This window comes from Danio rerio, chromosome 1, assembly GCF_052040795.2.
Source record: "Danio rerio strain M-AB ecotype USA chromosome 1, GRCz13ab, whole genome shotgun sequence".
Taxonomy (NCBI): domain Eukaryota; kingdom Metazoa; phylum Chordata; class Actinopteri; order Cypriniformes; family Danionidae; genus Danio; species Danio rerio.
The window spans coordinates 9,421,085-9,443,192 of record NC_141021.1 but is presented as its reverse complement, the minus strand read 5'-3'; the positions used below and the strand labels follow the sequence as shown (position 1 = coordinate 9,443,192).

The window sequence follows — 22,108 nt, the reverse complement described above, 5'->3', positions numbered from 1 at the left end:
TGAGTTGGCACAACTTAAAGTTTTGTTACAAAGTAAAAAAAACTAAAGGAAATAAGGATTATGGGTTTTTTTTTGTTCACTCAACTTCAGGCATTCTAGATCTGCAAACCAAAAATTTTGAGTTGGCACAACTTAAAGTTTTAAAGTAGTTCACCTCTCCAGAAAACTAATAATACTTTTAGGTCAGTGCAGCAAAAGTTGAGTGAACAATAAAAAATGAAAGGATTATGTTGTTTGTTTTTTTTTGTACTGGCTTAAAAGTTTATTCCAGTGTATGTATCTCTGTAGGAAGAGTACATTCGAGAACAAATCAACTGGAAAGAACTGACATTCACTGACAACCAGGCGTGCATAGACCTCATCTCTGCAAAGCCTCATGGTTTACTCCGCATCCTTGATGACCAGAGCTGCTTTCCACAGGTCACATGCTTACATTTAGACATGCATGCAGATAAATGAATATACCTGCTATAATTACATTACATGTTTTAACACCTGTTGACAGGCCACTGACAATACCTTCCTTCAGAAGTGCCACTATCACCATGGAAACAACCCTCTTTACTCCAAGCCAAAAATGCCACTGCCAGAGTTCACTGTCTATCACTATGCTGGTCGAGTAACTTACCAGGTAATAAAAATCCCAAAATGCAAATTTAGGATTCTAAATACATAGTTATGTAATAACAAATGTGACCACAAAACCAGTCATAAGGGGTTTCAATTTTCGGAAATTAAGATTTATATATCACTTGGAAGCTAAGTAAATAATATTTTCATTGATCTGTGGTGTGTTAGGATAGAAAATATTTGTCTGAGGTGCAACTATTTGAAAATCTGGAATCAAATGGTTAAAAAAATCTAAATATTGAGAAAACTGCATTTAAATGTGAACAAATTAAGTTATTAGACTTGCACATTACTAATCAATAATTGAATTTTGATATGTTTATTTTGGGCATAAAAGAAAAATCTATTCTTTTGACCCATACAATGTGTATTTGTCAATATACCTGGACAACATAAGACCATGTGGTCCAAGGGTCAGAAATGGGGCAACATAGGCTCATTCTGAAAGCGTACCCCTTTATACATTTCTGAAGAGAGCGAATTATGTAGCCAGAAGTAGATATGGCTGCATTTTTTCTTTAAAGTAAATGCTGTTGGCGGCATGATGCCATTACTTTTTATACTTACCAGTTGACCGATTACCTACATATGAATGGCTTTCCCGCTATTACCAGTTTGTCCAGTAGCTCGCTGCATACATCGACAGACTTGTGACACAGAGTGGAGTTGACCACGACAACTGGCTTCGAGTCCAGAAAAGAATGGTTCCAGAAAATCAGTAAGACAAAAGCCAAATAATCAAATAAACTAGTAAATAACAGGGTGAGAATGTGGCAAAATCTAAAAATGTGGTAAGAAATCAGATAAGGGCTTTTCTTTTTCTAGATTGCTTTTTAAAACAGTCAGTTGAGTTTAGGAAAGTGAGGGGGCATGGGTCAATTATGAAACTGCTATTGGGTGGGTTTAAGGAAGGAGGATGGTGGGTCAGCCGATTGGTCAGTCAGGCGCGAATAGTACTTGAGAGAGAAATTTGAGATCTAAAAAAACCTACACAGTGGCCTCTGGTGAACAAAAACTGCTAAAAACGTACCTCCTGCGACATATTTGGCGCTCTTTAGTAATGTATATAAGGGTACGTTTTCAGAATGAGCCTGGGGTGGAAATGTAAGAGAAATCAAGGTTCTTTTCCAATTAATAGGATTTAATGTTAGTAGCCTGTCTAAAGAGAAGCTCAAAGAAGAATTTACTGATTTCAGGTCCATAAATTCCTGGATAAAAACTTCGATCAGGTTCGGCAGGAAGTGTTGGATCTGTTTATGCAGAGCCAGAACCGAGTGAGTACATGTATCTGTGCTATTCTGCTTTTTTCAAAGAATTTTAAAGGAGTCCTGTTATGATTTATATACTTTTAGCTTGTGTGTAATGTTGATGTTAGAGCATGAAACGGATTTACAAAGCACAAAGTTGCACCAAAGGGAGTTATTTTCTAAATCAGTAGGGAGTTTCTAAGCTCCATCAAATTCCTCCATTGTAGACCATTGTTTTTTGTGGGAACAAACATATGGCAACATACTGAATTTAAAAATTGGTTAAGTTTTGTCCATAGTGTGTTTTTCCATGTCCAAGAGATGCCATTTCACAAAGCTAATATACTGATGGACAAATGTAATATCTTCTTCAGCAGTTTACATTCACAGGCAGACATCATGTAAAATTGTGTTGTTGTTTGACATAAACTTAAAAATACAAATTGTTCCGTGAAGCTATAAATTATACCACTACACCACTTTAGCCTGTATTTCCTCTGATTGTACATATGTATCATATGTATATGTATCTTGTGTAATTTGCATATGTGGGTGTGTTGTCTAGACGGTGTCCAATCTCTTCATAAAGCATTCTGAGATGCTGAACCAGCAAAAAGGAGCGATGAACAGGAGCAGCACAGTGACCCGGAGATATCAACCCTCAACCGTGGCCGCCAAGTTTCAGCAGTCATTACAAGAGCTCTTAGACAAGATGGAGAGGTCTTATACATTATTACATACACAGATATATGTACAATGTTACACATGTATATTTGTGCATATGTGTAATTGCTGATTTTTGTGTTACTTTGATTGGCTTAATTTAGTCAATTTAGCGTCTTGTGCATCTTACCTTCTTCAGGTGCAACCCATTTTTTGTGCGCTGCATAAAGCCAAATAATAACAAGGTATGAATCATCATTAGGCATATAAGTATTATTATTACTGTTTCACAGATTTTAATTACTTGTGCTTTAGTTAGTCTAAACTTCTGGTTAGAAAATTTGGAAAAGATTTAAAAAAGTTTTTGAAAGAAGTCTTCCTCAACTAAGACTGCATGTATTTCAACAAAAGTAGTTTTGGGAAATATTATTCAAATAAAAAATTAATATTTTTGTAATTTAATGTTTTGAAATGTGTTTATAAGCAGAAATCTTTTTAACATTCAGTGGTCAGTTTATTTTAAAACATTCACGCAATATAATTATATTAAAAATAATCCTTATTGTCTTATCTGCTTAATACTTTGGAGAAAACTGTGGCATTGTTAATATTGTTATATTTGTAATAATCCTTATTATCTTATCTGCTCAATTTTTGTTAAAACTGTGGCATTACCAATATAGTTATATTAATAATAATTCTTATTATATTATCTGCTTTATATTTTGGGGAAAACTGTGGCATTATTAATAATGTTATATTAATAATAATCTTTATTATCTTATCTGCTCATTATTTTGGAAAAATGTGGCATTAATAATATTGCTATATTAATAATAATCCTCATTATCTGCTCAATATTTTGAGGGAAACTGTGGCATTAATATTGTTATATTAATAATAATCCTTATTATATTATCTGCTCAATATTTTGGGTAAACTTGCATTATTAATATTGTTATATTAATAATAATCTTTATTATCTTATCTGCTTAATGTTTTGGGGGAAACTTTGACATTCGTATTGTTGTATTATTAATCCTTAATATCTTATCTGCTCAATATTTTGAGGGGAATTGTGGCATTAATGTTGTTATATTAATAATAATCCTTATTATCTTATCTGCTTAATATTTTGAGGGAAACTTTGGCATTCGTATTGTTGTATTATTAATCCTTAATATCTTATTTGCTTAATATTTTGGGGAAAACTGTGTCATTAGTATTGTTATATTAATAATAATCTTTATTATTATTTCTGCTTCATATTTTGGTGAAAACTGAGACATTTTTTCTGGATTTTTAGGTGTTAGTGTAAACGTAAATTTTGTTAAACATTGTAAACATCGTAAATGGAACTTTTGATTAAGTTTAATAGGTTAAAAATAAAAGTGTTTACTATTTTTTTGTTCCCAATATTAATTAGCCCAAACATTTAAACGTTGGCACAAAAAATGTCATGTAGTAGTGTTTTCAAATTTGATAATAACAACAATAAATGTTTTGAGTACTGATTCAGCATAACAATGTTATCTGTAAGTGTATGTTCCTGTAAAATCACTGTAATGTGTAAATGAATCAAACATATTTGCATGTCCATTCAGGAACCTGGTATCTTTGACCCTGAGTTGGTTGCTACTCAGCTCAGATATTCAGGAATCCTGGACACAATCCGCATCAGGAAGGAGGGTTATCCAATCAGAGTGCCTTTCCATAAATTCTTAAACAGGTATCTTACTCAACGGTTGGTGCTTGTTACTTATGAAGGCAGTGCTATACGGTGTATAATCCAGTCTAGTGCTATAAATAGCCAATATATAAAATACAGCACCTCAAAGTAAATGACCAATGTGTTTCCAGGTACAAAGCTCTGCTGGGAATGAAAAAGCCACCACCTTCAGATGGCGATAACTGTGTCATGATGTTAACGAAGCTCTGTCCAATCAACAAAGGAGATTATCAAGTGGGTGTGTCAAAGGTAAGAAGAATATTAAAAAACCAATTATTTTAAAAGATGAAAAAATATATTTAAAAAAAACATTGTGCATTTATGAAGTATGCTTTTTACAGGTGAGTGGGCTTAACAAACCACCTGTAGAAACAAACTCTCTTGAAAAAAAAGTGTCTGCTAAATGACTAAATGAAAATTTAAGTCAGACAACTTTACATTATGTCCTGTATATTTTAACAGTGTTTTTTTTCTCTCAGCTCTTTCTAAAAGAGGAGGTGTATCAGCTGTTGGAGAGTAAACGTGATCGTGTGATGCATATAGCTGCACTGACCCTTCAGCGTTACGTACGGATGTTTTTTGCCCGGAGGAAATTTCTTAAGTTCCGTTTGACTATGACGCATCTTCAGGCTCACTGCAAAGGCTTCATGGCCAGGTAAGAAATTACAGGACGCTCTGTAACTGATGCTCTGTTATTTGGAATTACAGCTTAAGTATAGGAATGTAAAGCAAAGTCTATTTCATGTGAAGTCTGTTCACATTTTGACCTACAGTGCAGGAAATAAGTATTGAACATGTCACAGATGTTGATAACAACCAAAGAAATCCATATATGCAAAGAAAACAAAACTAATTAGTTTACAAATGAGGTTATGTGTAAAAAAATGAAGGGGGTGGGGAGGGGCTGTGAAGAGAAGTGTAGAAAGACAGTGAAAGCCCAGACAGCAGCTGAAATCTCTCAGCATTTCTTCAGTAACCGTCTGCCCTTCCTCAGTGTAAATTAATATTAGCTGCTTCAGCCCAACATCTACATAAGTAGGATGATGAAGATGAAACTAGGACATTTCAGCAAGACAATGATCTAAAACACAGCCAAGGAAACTCTCAAATGCTTTCAGAGAAAGAAAATCAAGCTGTAGAATGGCCCAGCCAATCACCTGGCTTGAATCCTATAGAAAATACAAATTAAAGCTCAGATTTGACAAACGAGACCCACTAAGCCATCAAGATTTTGACACTCTGTTGAAGTCTGTGAAAAACTCACACCTGATCAATTTGTGACTTCATTCTCCATATGAGAGGCGTCTTTAAGCTGCCATTACCAAAAAAGCCTTTTATATAAAGTGTTAAATACGTTTCAGTAGTTCAGCACTTTCTCCTTGTGTCAATTTATTGTTACTACATATGACAATTTTTTCAGATTTTTGTTTGTATGGTTTGGGTTTTTACCAAAAATCTTCTTCAATTCCATGTCAACAGTTCCTTTAGAAATGTTATTCTAAAGAAAATATATTTCCATGTTTTGAGAATGGAAGGGTGGATGAAATAGTAATATCTCCAAAAAACTGCTTGACTAACTCACAATTATCAATGAAATCTAACATAAGCTGATTCACAAATGTTCCTTTCTCTGAAATCACATTAAAAATGCATATATTTCAGGTTAGTCCAGTCTGTTGCTAAGTGGCAGTCTCAGTTTTCTCCCGTGACCTGAGCTTCTACTGGGAGCTAAAGTGACGCAATGGCTTGACCAGTTGGTGACTGACTGTTTTATTGCTGTTTCTTTAATTTGCAGAAGTTTGAGTAAACCGTTTTGGTATATCTGTAATCTTTGAATTGAAACCTTGAAGGAAAAACACTTTAGCATCTACTTTTTGCTGCATTTACACTGACAAAAAAGTTAATTTTGCTCACATTTGAGACAGATTTAATCATTTTTTTTATTTCCGGTGAGATCAGGTTTGGTCTTTTCGCATAAGTTATGGAGCATTGTAGATGCAATAACACCAACCACACTGTGACAATTGATCTTTTTATTTATTTTGTTGACTTTTTTGACTTTTGTATTTTCTTGCATAAATATTCTTTATGCAAACTAAGAGTTGCAATAAATACTTGTTATATAATGACAGTAATGCTTTTGATTCTGAAATATACAGTTAAAGTCTGATTTATTAGCCCCACTGCTTATTTTTTTCCCCCAATTTCTGTTTAACGGAAGATTTTTTCAACATATTTCTAAACATAATAGTTTTAATAACTCATTTCTAATAACATATTTATTTGATCTTTGTCATGATGACAGTAAATAATATTTGACTAGATATTCTTCAAGACAATTCTATACAGCTTAAAGTGACATTTAAAAGCTTAACTAGGGTAATTTGTTTTACTAGGCAGGTTAGGGTAATTAGGCAAGTTTTTATACATCGACGGTTTTGTTCCTAAAATGGTTTTTAAAACAATACAATTCTGCTTTTATTCTTGCTGAAATAAAACAAATAAGACTTTCTCCAGAAGAAAAAAATTGTAGGAGACATACTGTGAAAATTTCCTTACTCTGTTAAACATCATTTGGGAAATATTTAAAAATATAAAATTCAAAGAGGGGCTAATAATTCTGACTTCAACTGTATATTGTTGTACACATTTGAACGTAAAAATATGCAAGATATGACACCAAATTCATTCTGAGCTATTTCCAAATTTGGTTTTAAATAGATTATAATGAATATTGAAACTTGCATTTAATTCCTGTTGTAATTCCAAGTTATCTTAAAGGTATAGTTCATCCAAAAATGAAACCCTCAAGTTTTCCAGTAACCTTTTATCTCCAGGAGATTATTAAGAAGATTTGTTCAATGAAACCTTGCTGATTCATACAATGCAAGCCAATGGTTACCACCGCATTTAAAGTTAAAAAAGAAAAGCGAAAGCTAAGTTACTTAAATTGGCTCCTGAGGATACACTGGTCTGGTTTTTGAGCGATCTCTTTATTAATTTTAGGGATTATTAAGGATGAATTCAGTCTGATTGAACACCTTGGTTAAACTAATTAAGGTTCAGTAGGTTATATTAGGAAGAAAGCTAGGTAAGAGTGTTACTGAAATGGCTAAAATTTCTCCCAATATCTTTTTACCTTCAGGCAACGATTTCTACGGATGCGTATAAACCTAATCAGGCACCGCGCAATGATCCGACTTATCGTCAATCGCAAAAGATACATCAGGGTATGTTTGTTAGTTACGCTTTACAATATGGTTCCATTAGTTATCAGTTATAATAATCAAACAATGAAAACATTTGTGAAGCAAATAATAATAAATGCTAATACAATAATTTATTAATGCATAATTAAAATGTATTGCTATATCTTTTTTTATTTTAATTAACAAACAAAAGCTGATTTATCCTAACAACTAACAGTTGTATTTTAATTAACTCATGTTAACAAAGACAGTCAGTTAATTCTAGTTAGGGGATTAGCTAATGGGACCATATTGTAACATTCTAAATGTTTCTTCTCTAGCAATTAAAATAAGTTGTAATATTAGTTCAGATTCAGAATTTCACATTTCAATGCTTAGCTTTTGCTCTTGGCTTTGCTACAGATCAACGTACTCTTGGCGAGAAGAGCAGAGGAGGAGAGGAGAAGGCTTGAACTGGTAAAAGAAGAATGTGTGCTCATTATTAGATAGGCTCCAATTATGAATAGTTCCATTTTTAAAATATATAATTTATATTGTATTTACAATTATTAATGTTCATATTAAACTTTCAAAGTGAGAGCACTCTGTGTTCTTCAGATTTCACATTTCCCTTTTCTGAATAAGAGTTTGTGTTTCTTCTTTTCTGAAGGAGCGAATAAGCAGGGAGGTGGTAAACGTGACTCAGCTGGTTATTCCTGCGGAGCTGGGAGGATTGTTACAGGCCACAGCAGGTTATTCACAGTTTTCTTTATTCACAGTTTTGAGAGCTGGGGTTTAAAATCATCATTTTTACTGTTGCCAAAGGTTTGTGAATAAAGAAACTGTTTTTTAAGGAGCAGTCAGACTTTATTGAGCAGTTTTTGCCTTACACATAAAGGATAAAATTGTATCAAAATGGGAATAGTACTTTTAACTTGGAAAGCAACCACCCAGGACACCTTGACTTGCCTTAGAGTGTACTCACACTATGTACAGTTGCCTCAAACCGGGCCAAAGCCGGCCTGTCCCCCCTCCCGTCTCCCCCGACGGCCCGCACTCACATTACAATCGGGCCTGGGAACGCTTACGTCATCGATGATGCGCTGTTCAGTAAGGACTCTCGCTCAGCACAGTGGAGATTTCTCTAGTTATATTTCTTTATTCTTTAGGGATTCAGTGACACGCAGTCCGATATTTCGCTGAACAGATCTGCCACTTTTGACGCTCATAAACAGTCATAAAGCCCTGTGTTGCAGGAATTAGGAGGTTTGCTGAAGGTGCACAGCTGTTGTGCAGTGAGGGGTTTGCGTCTTTAATAAACTACGGCAGTTTGCGTTCACTGAACAGTAAGAATGACCAACAAATCCATATGAAACAGTCCCTTAAAAGTCATTTCTCGCGTTCAGTTTCAGGCTTTGGCGCATTTTGCACTCACACACAAGCGTACCGCACCTAAGCCCAAGTGGACTGCGCTCTCTCCATCTCTCCCTCTTCCAACTGGGCCAGTGCCGGCCAAGTGAACCGTGCCTGAAACCGAATCAGAGCACTCACACTTATCAAACGATCCGGGAAACGGGCCTGGGCACGGTACAGAGAGCATAGTGTGAGGAGGCCCTTTGTTAACTTAAACTAAAACAGAAAAAAAATCTCCCCTAACCGCAGACATCTATTTAACCCTTCTAATTCACCTATGTGTTTAAAATGTAAGACTTATGTAGGTACTTTAACACATTGTATGTGGTCATGTAACAAGCTACAAAGATTCTGGTCCTTGGTGCTGGGGGAAATGGAAAAGATCTTTAACATGCCATTGGATTTAGACCCAGCTTCGTTGATTTTGGGTATACCTAATGGACGCATTCTGTCATCAGCTAATAAGAAATTGTATAATATACTGACTTTTGCTGCCAGAAAAAATATTTTACTTAATTGGATTAGTGATAAATCTCCATCACTTAAAGGTTGGCACAAGATCATTTTTGAGTTGATTCCTCTGGAACATCTTACCCATGTTTTACACAAAAAACAGAACATTTTTTCAAAGTTTGGACTCCATACTTGGACTATTTGGAACCTAGTCTTTGCCCTATCATGCTGAAAGGAAAATTGTAACTATTGTTTTCTGAAAAACATACAATGTTAATATTATCCCTTTTTTCCTGATCTGTTTAATGTGGGGTAGTGCTGTTTTATAGGTAATCTGAGCCTTTTTTTTCCTTTTACATTGTTCTGTGTTGTTATTATTTTTGTTGTTGTTGTGTGAGTATCTTTTAAAGACGTTGTTATGTCTGTATTATAGTGAAAATCCAATAAATATAATTATAAAAAAAAACAGAAAAAAGATATGTAATTACAAAAATACACAACTACATTTTTAAAAAACCTCAACTATTAACACTTCAACAATGTCATTTAACATTAAAGGTCTGGTGAAATTAAAATAAAACTTTTTAGATGGTAGTTTCAGTCTTTTGGTTTTATCGGTTTAGGATATCTGTAATCTAGTGTGCTCTAAATCTGTGACAGAATTCACGTTTAGGAAATATAAACCTGATATGAACATCCAAAGCTTGCAGTTTGTCACTTCTGCCTAAATGGATCAATGAATTTTTTTTACATCACCTCATACCATCATTTGGTTTCTCATCAAATCTTGACCAATCAAATGCTCTCTAGTCTCTGTTATGTCCCATGCCCGTCAAGATGCTTCTTGTTACTTTCTTCATGTTTCAGTTAAGATTACGTCAAACATTGAATAAGAAATGCACATATTAAAGCACTTCACGAGACCTTTAACGTTCTCCCATTATATTCAACAAACGTTTCAAATTTTTAATTTGAAATCCAAAAATGGTGTGCATTCATGTTGCAAAATAGGTAGCAATTCACCTAACGAATCTTAAACCATATTAAAGCAATGTTTGGTTTGTTTTTAGGTGGTCGGGAGCGTCATTCAGACTGCTTGGCTTTGGTTCAGGCTCCTAGAATACAGACTGACCCTCAGCTCACTCTTCCACTCGATATCAACAACCATTTGATGACCAAATACATCCGCACACATTTCAGGGTAAATGCTTTTTCTACTAACACGTATATATGCACAATACACACAACTTACATTAAACATATGTACATTTTGTATTATTATTTTCCACAGGAATTGCTGTTTGGGATGCTAACAGCACCGCTGGAGAACTCACTGACCCGTTTAGAAGATGATTTGAAACAAGACGCTGTTGATGTGTTCATACTGGTAACATTATATCACTATTCTATGATTGTTCACTCTAATAACCTGCCTTTTGTATGCTATTAGTGAGTTTTCTTGTGGTTGACAGATTTTGAGGTTCATGGGAGATCCGAATTTGAACGGAGCTCAGGAAAACCTCTTTGGAAATTATATCATTCAGAGAGGCCTTGCCACTCCGCCAATCAGAGATGAGATCCTAGCTCAGATAGCCAATCAGGTGTGGCGGAATGAAAACAGTAGAAATGCCGAGAGAGGCTGGTTGCTGATGGCTGCCTGTTTGAGTTCATTTGCCCCGTCTGAGAAGATGGAGAAATATCTGCTGAAGTAAGACCATATGATCACACAAACACGTACAATATTGTTTAAAGTTTTCTTATTATCACCTGCACTGCATTTATTTGATCAACCAGTAATATTGTGAAATCGTATTGCAATTTAAAAATGACTTTGGAAAGCAGTTTAATATGCATATTTGGTACTTGTTTACCATTTTTAAATTTTTTTCAATACAAAAAAAAATTTGCTAAATATTTTTAGAAATAATGTTCGTATTCAGAATTTTTTCAACATAAGAGTTTATTGTAATGTAATAAATGTCTTCAGTGACTTTTGATCAATTTAATACATCCTTGCTGATGCATAAAAGTATTAATTTACACTCACCGGCCACTTTATTAGGTACCTCTTACTAGTATCAAGTTGGACCCCCTTTTGCCTTCAGAACTGCCTTAATCCTTTGTGGCATAAATTCAACAAGTTACTGGAATATTCCACAGAGATTTTGGTCCATATTGACATGATAGCATCACGCAGTTGCTACAAATTTTTTGGCTGCACATACAGGATGAGAATCTCCCGTTCCACCACATCCCAAAGGTTCCCTATTAGATTGAGAGATTCAAAGATGCTCTTCTGCATACCTTGGTTATAATGAGTGGTTATTTGAGTTACTGTTGCCTTTCTATCAGCTCAGACCAGTCTGGCTATTCTACTCTGACCACTGGCATCAGCAAGGCATTTGCACACACAGAACTGCCGGATCAGCAGTTTCTGAAATACTTAGACCAGTTCGTCTGGCACCAACAACCACGCCACATTCAAAGTCACTTAAACCACCTTTTTTCCCCATCGTCTTGACCATGTCTACATGCTAAATGCATTGAGTTGCTGCCATGCATGGCTGAATAAAAATTTGCGTTAAAGAGCAGTTGGACTAGATGTACCTAATAAAGTGGCCGGTGAGTGTATTTCCAATAATCTAATGAAAGTGAATGACATGACCACATCACTGATGAATTTTGGTACAGCAATAAAATCGGTCACCATTGTACTACAGCCAGTATAAGATTTAACGACAAAACTGTCTTCCTCTGTCTCTGTCAGATTTGTGTCAGACTACGCTCTGAATGGCTTTAAGGCTCTGTGCCAACACAAACTCCTCCAAGCCATGCAGAAATCTTACCTGGTCCCTGAAGCCTCTCGAACATACCCTCCATCACTGCTAGAGTGGACTGCCACACGCAAGAAGGCACACATGGTGCTCCAGGTGCACTGTTTTGATGGTAAGAAGCCCCTAATAATGTATTCTTACATGGACTTTATACCTAATGCATTTAAAATTGTGAAGAATGGATTATCATACATAATTTATGTTAGAGGTTTCATGATGGCGGGTCATTGGACCAACATTAGACATAGGAAAAACAGAATATACAGACTTCTACAATCACACAATGGTTAAAGAAATCTGCATTGTCAAGAACACATTGATTCCTCACTATCTGCATCTAGCTTTGTTCGTTCATTAATTTTCCTTCAGCTTAGTCTTTGTTTTAGAGGTCGCCACAGCGAATGAACCGCCAACTACTCCAGCATAAGTTTTACGCAGCGGATGCCCTTCCAGCTCCAACCCAGTACTGGGAAACACCCATACACACTCATTCATTCTTACACTATGGCCAATTTAGTTTATTCAATTTACCTATAGCGCAATACCGTGGGAGAAACCGGAGCACCCAGAGTAAACCCACGCCAACACACGGAGAACATGCAAACTCCACACAGAAATGCCAACTGACACAGCTGGAACTAGAACCAGCAGCCTTCTTGCTGTGAGGCAACAGTGCTTGCCACTAAGCCACCGTGCTGCCTTATAGCTTTGTTTTAAACTTGATTTGTGGCCTAACTGATTCACAGTACTTCTTAATGAGACATAGGGGGTGCTGATTATCTCTCTCCTTCTCTCTCTTCCACTCTTCACTGCTCACTCTGTCAAATAATGCATGTTATTATCAGGTCAGGATGCAAATCAGGGCTGGTGTCATCTGTCCATTCTTTCCTCGCATCTATTTAATCTCTTCTTCTGTCATTCCCTATATCTGTCTTTCAGCCTCTCCTCTTTCATCTAATCTCGCTCGCTTTCTCTTTCTCTCTGCTTTATTTCACTCCTTCTCTCATCCAGTTACACTGTCTCTCTGTCCTCGCCTGTTTGGCCTGAAGCAGATTAGTCGATATGTGATAGTGTGTATGTGGATGAGCGTGTGTGCTGGTGATAAGACAGTCGGTCTGCATTATCTTGACTACTGTTTCCACCCATCAATTCTCTTACAATTGAATAACCATCGCTAGCTAGGTATTATTGACCTCTTCCTGTAAATCCCTTGCATCATCTGAAGTATTAAAGTGGACCTATTATGCGTCTTTTTGCAAGACGTAAAATAAGTCTCTCATGTCCCTAGAGCGTGTATTTAAAATTTCAGCACAAAATGCCCAACAAATATTGTTTTATAACTCTTTGAAACTGCCCCTCTTAGAATTTGATCCGAATTGTTCCATTCTTCACTTTAAATTCAAATGAGATTGTGATCCCGGCCCTCTTCTGAAAAAAAGGGTGGAGCTAAAATTGCCTATTCAAAATGGCTGTTTCTCACTGAGGCCAGATTATGCTTATAAAATGAGAGATTGTCATTAAGGGGCAGGACTTTCTTCCTTTGAAGACATGTACAAAGGCAGAATGTCAATCAAAGCGCTTCTGCAGACTTTTTTTATTAAGTGTGATTATAAAAATAAAGTGAATCAATTTTTACCATTATTGGCTGGCTATATACACAAACTATTGCCACACAGCCATGTTTAAACCCCTTAGAAAAGTGATTTTTGCATAATAGGGGCTTTTAAAGTCATAGTTTGTTGAAAAATGAAAATAATTTTGCATAGAGCGATCATTTGGATGAGTCAACACAGATTGTGGAAAGTCAGATTTTAGGCAATAGGAGATATAATTGCATTAATGCATTTAGTGGACACTTTTATCAGTACAACTTACCAAAGAGGAACAAGATATTCAGCTTACAGCCAACAGTGATTATAGTATATAGTACTGGGTTATTTAAACAGTCATCTGTCTGTATTATCGTGCTAGTTGTTTCCACCGATCAGTCAGTTCTCATACTATTGGATAACTAGTGAGATATTAATGACCTCTTCTTGTATTTGTTTTCCTCTTTGTGTTGATCATAGAGTGTTAAATAAAAAAGGTATTATGCAATCAAAAATGAAAATTCATCATTCATTCACCTCCATGCTGTCCCAAATGAGTTTGTTTGGAAGGTTTTAAGAAAAATAACACATCTTGGGCACTGTTTACTTGCATTATATTAGCAGGTCTGTGGCTAAAGTTTAATTTAAACAAAGCAATTTAATAGATTTAAGCAACAAATTAGTACATGTTCATTGTTTGCCTAAAATGAGAGCATGGTTTTTATGCTTTGTTTAGAAAAATGTCATAAGCATAGATTTAACTGAGGCTGTACGCTGAGCTGTGTATAAAGACTAGAATATTAGAGAGACTTGAATTTAGGGGCTTTTTTATTTTTGACTTGTTATATTTAATCATTCTTTTGTAGGTGTGTCTTTCCTGTGTCCTGTCCATTCCTGGACCAACGGAGAGGGCCTTGCTGGAGATGTTCTACAACACAGGTGATTTTTATTTTTTTTTATTGTTGTTGTTTCCACTGATCATGCTGAGACTTAATAGTAGTTTATACTATGCAGCTCAACTCCTTGTTCAAGCTCTTGTTCTCTCCAGACTGGACTATTGCAACTCTCTACTAGCCGGGCTTCCAGCTAACTCTATCAAACCTCTTCAGCTGCTTCAGAACGAGCAGCACGAGTGGTCTTTAATAAACCTAAAAGAGCACATGTCACTCCGCTGCTCATCCGTTTGCACTGGCTGCCAGTTGTTGCTCGCATCAAATTCAAAGCTCTGATGTTTGCTTACAAAGCGACTTCTGGCTTTGCTCCTTCATATCTGCTCTCACTTCTGCAGATTTATGTGCCCTCCAGAAACTTGCGTTCTGTGAATGAACGTCGCCTCGTGGTTCCATCCCAAAGAGGGAAGTATCACTTTCCCGAACTCTCGCATTCATTCTGCCCAGTTGGTGGAATGAACTCCCTAACTGCATCAGAACGACAGAGTCACTCGCTGTCTTCAAGAAACGACTAAAAACTCAACTATTTAGTCTCCTCTTCACTTCCTAATCTGCAATTGCCTCTCTGGTTCTACCGCTAACTGGATTACAAAAAAAATTACTAATGTTTTGCTTCTTAGACTTTACAGACCTGAAACTTGCCTATAGCACTTATTAATTGTTGCTCTTATAGTTGTGTAAATTGCTTCCTTGTCCTCATTTGTAAGTCGCTTTGGATAAAAGCGTCTGCTAAATGACTAAATGTAAATGTACTTCTGTGTCGAGTGATCGGCATGACCCACAGCACCTGCTTTAAACGATGCTGTGCATTTATACTTCTGCGTCCTGTTTGTGTTGCTCTGCAATAAAGGCTGATTTATTTTCCTGCGTTGAGTGATCGCCGTGAGCCACAGGGCATGCCTTGCGTGTTGTCGTGCATTTATACTACTGCTCGCTGTTTGCTCTGCAATATTGCTCTGCAATAACACTTTCAAAGCGCTAGCTGGCAGTGGGTTTTTATGTTCCTCTGTGTCGAGTTTCTTTGCTGGTGTTTTGTTTTTTCTGAACGCTACCTTAATGTACAAGTAGCTCAAACTCCTCATTTAAGGCGAGAACCAGCAGACGTGCAACAACTATAATCATAAGGTAAACACAAAACTTTCCACCTGAGGCAACTGTGATTGCCACTGAGCCACCGTGCCACCCATCTAGGAATAGAGGAGGAGTAGGGGTGGAAGCGGGATTCTTCAAAACGAAGATGGCTGTAATATGGAACTTAGGGTATTTATAGTGGCCTAGGAATCGTCTGATTGGTGAATAATAAATTGAATAATGCGAAGCCGGCTGCAAGCAATCATAAGCACGTGATCCTCTCGAAATTAGTTTATAAATAAACTTCCCTTAGTGCATGAGGCCGAATGTTTAATATGTGTTCATGTTTAATATATTGCAGTCTTCAGAGTCAGTAACTAATACTGGTCATCCTGCAGAGGCGTGTCTGCTGAGAGCCGATGGGGTTGGTCAGTCCTGATGAAGGAGCCTGCGCAGTGGGTGGAGCTAGAAGGTCACGATTATGTTCTGGATCTGGTGTGCGACCTGGAGCTGCTTCCAGACTTCCCTAAACAGAAAACATACTTCATCATCTCTACTGAAGACCCCAGCAAGGCTCGACCTAACGCCAGCATGTATGCATCCTCAATTATGTCCCATATTATGTTTTCACAGTATTTCCTATAATATTGTTTCTTCTGTTTCTCATTTTCTGTTTTATTTCGGCTAGAATAAAAGCAGTTTTTAATTTTTTAAAATCCGTTTTAAGGTCGGTATTATTAGCCCCCTTAAGCAATATTTTTTTTATCGATTATCTCGAGAATGTACACTCATTTGCTTATTTACCTTAACTTGCCTAATTAACCTGATTAACCTTGTTAAGCTTTTAAATTGCACTTTAAGCTGAATACTAGCATCTTGAAAAATATCTAGTAAAATATTATGTACTGTCATGCCAAAAATGAAATAAATCAGTTATTAGAAATTAGTTATTGAAACTATTATGTTTAAAAATGTGACTTCTCTCTGTTAAACAGAAATTGTGGAAAAAAATAAACAGGGGTGCTAATAATTCTGACTTCAACTGTATATGCACATATATATGTTTGTATGCAGAAGTCTTTTTGGCAGTGGATTTGACGAGGATGAGGATGGGCCACTTTCATATGCCAACCGAATGAGCGCCGTTCCAACCAACAGTCTACCCATTTCTGAAGGCCACTACAGTCTGGGTAGCATTTTTTCAGTCTTTTAAATACACCACAACATTTTAGTCCCTAATTGAAAGAACATATGAAGTCATTGACCTTCCCAATCAGATTGGCAGACAGTCCCATGAATAACCGAACATTACCTTAAGAAACACTAAACCTGCTTTAATCAGTAGTAGCAGATCTACAAGCCTGCATGTAAAGTAGAAACAGATACATGGAGAATGGCTAGATTACATACAGCTGAACTAACCCCAAGAGTGTTCTTGTAGCCTTTATGTGTGTCAACCGAGCATGGGTAACATTATACATGTTTAAGGGGACTTGTATGGGTAAATGCACAGGTCATTGATCATTATTTTTTGTGGCTTGTATCTCTTGTGCCATATTTTGATTTTGACTTGATGAAACTTGATTTTGAACTTAATAAAAAATTAAAAATTATATTGTCATTACCATTTTCTTTGATCCTAAGAAAGCTTTTTTTTGTAAAGGATCATGTGCTAGTGTTTGCATCTATTTAGTGACAGAAAATGTAAAATTGACAGATTTTTAGGTTTAGTTAGCTATAAGTGAAGAGTTGAGATGCAAAACCTCTAAATCCATCAGACCTATTTTCTTGTAAATTAGCATTTTCTATCAGGCTCCTATAATTAGATTTAAAAGTTTCATGTTATTGCTAATGATAAGGTTATTAGTTGTTAAATAAAATACTTTTCTTTCGAAAATGTCTCTTTAGGTAATTCTTTGGTTTTTAAGAAGGTAAATTTTCTTTTGTGTCAAAACCAGCTAAATTCTTGTCTGCTTTTTATGCAAAAACCTCTAAATCCACCTATTGGAACAAGACAGTGTAATTAGATGAAAATCATTAAAGATGCAATTAGAGATTATTTTACCAAACATAAAACATTACACAAACCACCTATAATTAAAAAAAACATCTGTCAAGTAAGTGGCGGTTCATTTCACAGTGGTAACTCCTGATAAACCAGGAACTAAGCAGAAGGAAAATTAATAAATGAAATCTGTCAAGTGCATTAATCAATAACATGAAAACTGACATTAATTAAATCTTAACAATCTGTTGTCATTTCTGATATTTGGGATTTGGATTTAATGTATGTAGAGCAATGTAAACATTGTAAACTAAGCTTGGTAGTTTTAAATAATGTAGTGTAAAAACATTGTGAAACATCAATATCTCTGCATTGTCCATTAATAAAAAAAAAATATTGGAGTAATATAGGTAATGTAAAGTTTTATACATTATATTTATATTTTACAACATGGCTTGCATTAGCAAATAAAACACAAGGTAGGCCTACTGTGCAATTTTTTTTTTTTACTAGAAATCAAGATGATTTTATTTTGACGTTATTATATTCGAATTCCTGCCCCTACTTCTCTCACATTCTCTCCAATCCTCTGTCTTCTTCTGTCTTTCTCAGACTCAGAACCATCCTATGATGCCACTCAGAGAGGGATGGATCGTTATTTGGACAGCTTGTTTGACCCAGTTCTGTCTGATGCAGCTGGGGTACGGTGACACCTGATTACCTCACACATATGCATGTGAACTCACACTCTTATTGTTTGCAAAGAGTGAGATTATGAGTTATTACTGATAGAATTTATAATATAATTTAATATAATATAATTAATATAATATAATATAATATAATATAATATAATATAATATAATATAATATAATATAATATAATATAATATAATATAATATAATATAATATAATATAATATAAATAATACAAATAATATAAATAATATAATGTAATATAAAATAATAAAATATAATATAAATAATATAATGTAATATAATATAATATAATATAATATAATATAATATAATATAATATAATATAATATAATATAATATAATATAAATAATATAATGTAATATAAAATAATATAATATAATATAATATAATTTAATATAATATAATATAATATAATATAAAATAATATAATATAATATAATATAATATAATATAATATAATATAATATAATATAATATAATATAATATAATATAATATATAATATAATATAATATAATATAATATAATATAATATAATATGAGAGTAATAATTTCCCAGAGATGGGTTGTGGATGGAAGGGCATCCGCTGCGTAAAACCTGCTGGATTAGTTGGTGGATAATTCCGCTGTGGCGACCCCAGATTAATAAAGGGACTAAGCCGACAAGAAAATGAATGAATGAATGAAAGTAATAATAATTTGTGTGAATGCTTATTGTGGGTTTGTGGAGTGCATTTGGCTAAGCTTTGTGTGGTTATTTTACACCGAGCACACGGAAATAAGCAAGCAAATGAGGGTGTAATTTTTTAATGAGGCTAATCCCACACCGAGAAAGACAGAGACCTAGAGTCATGCTGTAAACTACAGACACAAGTTGAATCGATTAGATTTATCTACTTAAATTGGATAAACAAGAAAAAAAATGTGAGACATGTGGTCTGACTGCATTGTTGTTTGTCACTGAGTATCTTGTCACATAGAAATACATTATATTATCAAAGTAAAAATTAGCTACTAAGTTTTTTCTTTCATGCAGTTTTGGTCACTAACGGGATTGTCGTTTTAATTTCAGGACTTTGATGCATCAGTTTTGTCTGGTAGGATGAAGGGTGGAGGAGGTGTAGGTGGAGATGAAGCACAGCACACTGCTAAAGTCACTCCCTTAGCTGCTCTTCAGCCTGGAGGTACAAGCTGTTTTTTTTTGCTCACCCTTGCTGGTTTTGGTGCTGGATGAACAGCAAAACTTAAGGCCCCAGTGTACTTCAAAGGAAAGATATTTTTCACTCTTCCTTTGAGGGCAAAAAGAAATTCTGTCAGACACTGATTGGTGGCGTCGGTATGCACAAACTTATAGAAAAGGTGTGTATTGATGAGGTGGGCTTCTCATCCGTGTGTGTGAGCCACCTCTGAGTCTTTAAAATCTCTCCGCAAGCGTGCAGTTACATCCGGACCAGCTCTGCTACTCAACTCTTCAGTGTATTTATGTGGCCAGTGTTGTTGTTTTGGATGTTGGCTGATCTCTGAATGGCTGAATGTGAAATTGCATGTCAAAGAATTGGAGTTCCAGAACACACCCATTGGTTGTTAAATCGGCATGGACCAATGGTCGCTCAAAGGTGTTTAGGAGCCAAAATGAACTTCCCCCAAATGTTTGCTTTAATAAGCAAACACAAACTCAAAAAGAACTTTCTTCCGGACAGATTTTGTTTGTCTTTTTTATTAATTTCAGTCATTATAGTTCGTTCTTTGATTTCATTTGAAGTACACGGGGGTTTTAATCAGCTTCCTCTGCATACACACATCTCATTAAAATGCCTTTTATTGCAATTTTTTTATTGTGTGTCTTTAGTTTAGTTTTAATAGGCTACTATCTAACAAATACCAAACAATATTGTACTGTACAGGCCATCCCTTTCTTTCTTTCTTTCTTTCTTTCTTTCTTTCTTGGCTATCATAAATTTAATAATGTAATTTTTCATAAAATTCTGAGGTATTCTAAACTTTCACTTCATTTTCTGTACTGTGAAGTAGAAACACTGGTATAGTATACAACCATCTATACTATACTATACTATACTATACTATACTATACTATACTATACTATACAACCAGGCGACAAGGTGGCTTAGTGGTTAGCACTGTTGCCTCACAGCAAGAAGGTCGCTGGTTCGAGTCCCGGCTGGGCCAGTTGGCATTTCTGTGTGGATGCATGTTCTCCCCGTGTTAGTAAGGGTTTCCTCACGGTGCTCCAGTTTTCCACACAGTCCACAGACATGCGCTATAGGTGAATTGAATAAGCTAAATTAGCCGTAATGAATGTGTGTATGAATGTTTCCCAGTATTGGGTTGCAGCTGGAAGGCCATTCGCTGTGTAAAGCATATGCTGGATAAGTTGGCGGTTTATTCCACTGTGGCGACCCCTGATGGATAAAGGGACTAAGCCAAAGGAAAGTGAATGAATGAGTATACAGCCAAGTATACAATCATATATACTATATATATATATATATACTGACTCTCTTGATGTAGAAATATGAATACTAACATACATAATTTAATGATGGTTTGTTTGTGTGTGATATGCTTTTGTTTTGTTTTTTTGTATGTATTTTGTAGCAGTGAGAGTTCTACCACCTATGCCACCTATGCCTGGTTCTCCAATCATGCCCAGTCTGCCAGCAGTACCACCTGTGCCTGTGCCAGGTATCTCTTATAAAAATGCCTAAAGCTTCACAGGCTTGAAATGAAGTGATGAACAAGTATTTGGTATTATATCTTTTTATTCTGCCTTTCAGACCAGCAGCATGCGGTGCTCGCTCAACAGCAACAAACCATCCTCAACCAGCAAGCCGTCATTATGGTACTACAGTCTTTATTAAATCAGTATCATCCATCTTATCATATGGATTTATTTTATTCATACTTTATTTCATAAATTTAATTAATTAAAAGAGAATAGCTTTTGTCAGAATATCTATTTTTGCATAACAATGATGTATTAAGTATTTTTAGTATTGTAAAATATAGTATAGTAGTATAATAGTTAATATTATTAACCAAAACTACTAATAAAAACATTATTTGAAACAAATGGTAACTGGTACATTTTTTTAAATAAAATATTAAACCTTAAATTAATAAATAACTAAATAAGCTTTTTATAATTCATTCATTCATTAGTTTAGTTTTACAAAAATTAAGAAAAGATATTATTAGCCCCCAATTTCTTTTTAAAGGAGAAAATATTTTCAACACATTTCTAAACATAATAGTTTTAATAACTCATCTCTAATAACTGATTTATTTTATCTTTGCCATGATGACAGTAAATAATATTTTACTAGATATTTTTTTAGACACTTCAATACAGCTTTTAAAGGCTTAACTAGGTTAATTAAGTTAACTTGGCAGGTTAGGGTAATTAGTCAAGTTATTGTATAATGATAGTTTGGTCTGTAATCTATAGAAAAAATATATAGCTTAAAGGGGCTAATAATTTTGACAGTAAAATGGGTTTTAAAAAATTACGACTGCTTTTATTCTAGCCAAAATAAAACAAATAAGATTTTCTCCAAGATATATATATATATATAGCTTTATTTCAGCTCACTGCAA

General features: G+C 35.0%; 1 protein-coding gene across 1 annotated transcript in view; it reads left to right on the top strand.

The window, feature by feature from the left end:
- The window catches only part of myo15ab (myosin XVAb), a 73,519-nt gene that overhangs the window by 20,696 nt on the left and 30,715 nt on the right, over positions 1–22,108 (top strand). The window contains exons 16-37 of the mRNA XM_087236662.1: positions 289–420; positions 506–631; positions 1,827–1,904; positions 2,443–2,597; positions 2,740–2,785; positions 4,145–4,269; positions 4,401–4,518; positions 4,749–4,924; positions 7,415–7,499; positions 7,881–7,934; positions 8,128–8,209; positions 10,394–10,524; positions 10,615–10,710; positions 10,796–11,031; positions 12,091–12,269; positions 14,613–14,685; positions 16,166–16,360; positions 16,842–16,957; positions 18,385–18,473; positions 19,565–19,676; positions 21,110–21,196; positions 21,289–21,353. Coding sequence (XP_087092788.1) covers positions 289–420; positions 506–631; positions 1,827–1,904; positions 2,443–2,597; positions 2,740–2,785; positions 4,145–4,269; positions 4,401–4,518; positions 4,749–4,924; positions 7,415–7,499; positions 7,881–7,934; positions 8,128–8,209; positions 10,394–10,524; positions 10,615–10,710; positions 10,796–11,031; positions 12,091–12,269; positions 14,613–14,685; positions 16,166–16,360; positions 16,842–16,957; positions 18,385–18,473; positions 19,565–19,676; positions 21,110–21,196; positions 21,289–21,353 — 2,556 coding nt within the window. The remainder of the gene's footprint in view (positions 1–288; positions 421–505; positions 632–1,826; positions 1,905–2,442; positions 2,598–2,739; positions 2,786–4,144; positions 4,270–4,400; positions 4,519–4,748; positions 4,925–7,414; positions 7,500–7,880; positions 7,935–8,127; positions 8,210–10,393; positions 10,525–10,614; positions 10,711–10,795; positions 11,032–12,090; positions 12,270–14,612; positions 14,686–16,165; positions 16,361–16,841; positions 16,958–18,384; positions 18,474–19,564; positions 19,677–21,109; positions 21,197–21,288; positions 21,354–22,108) is intronic.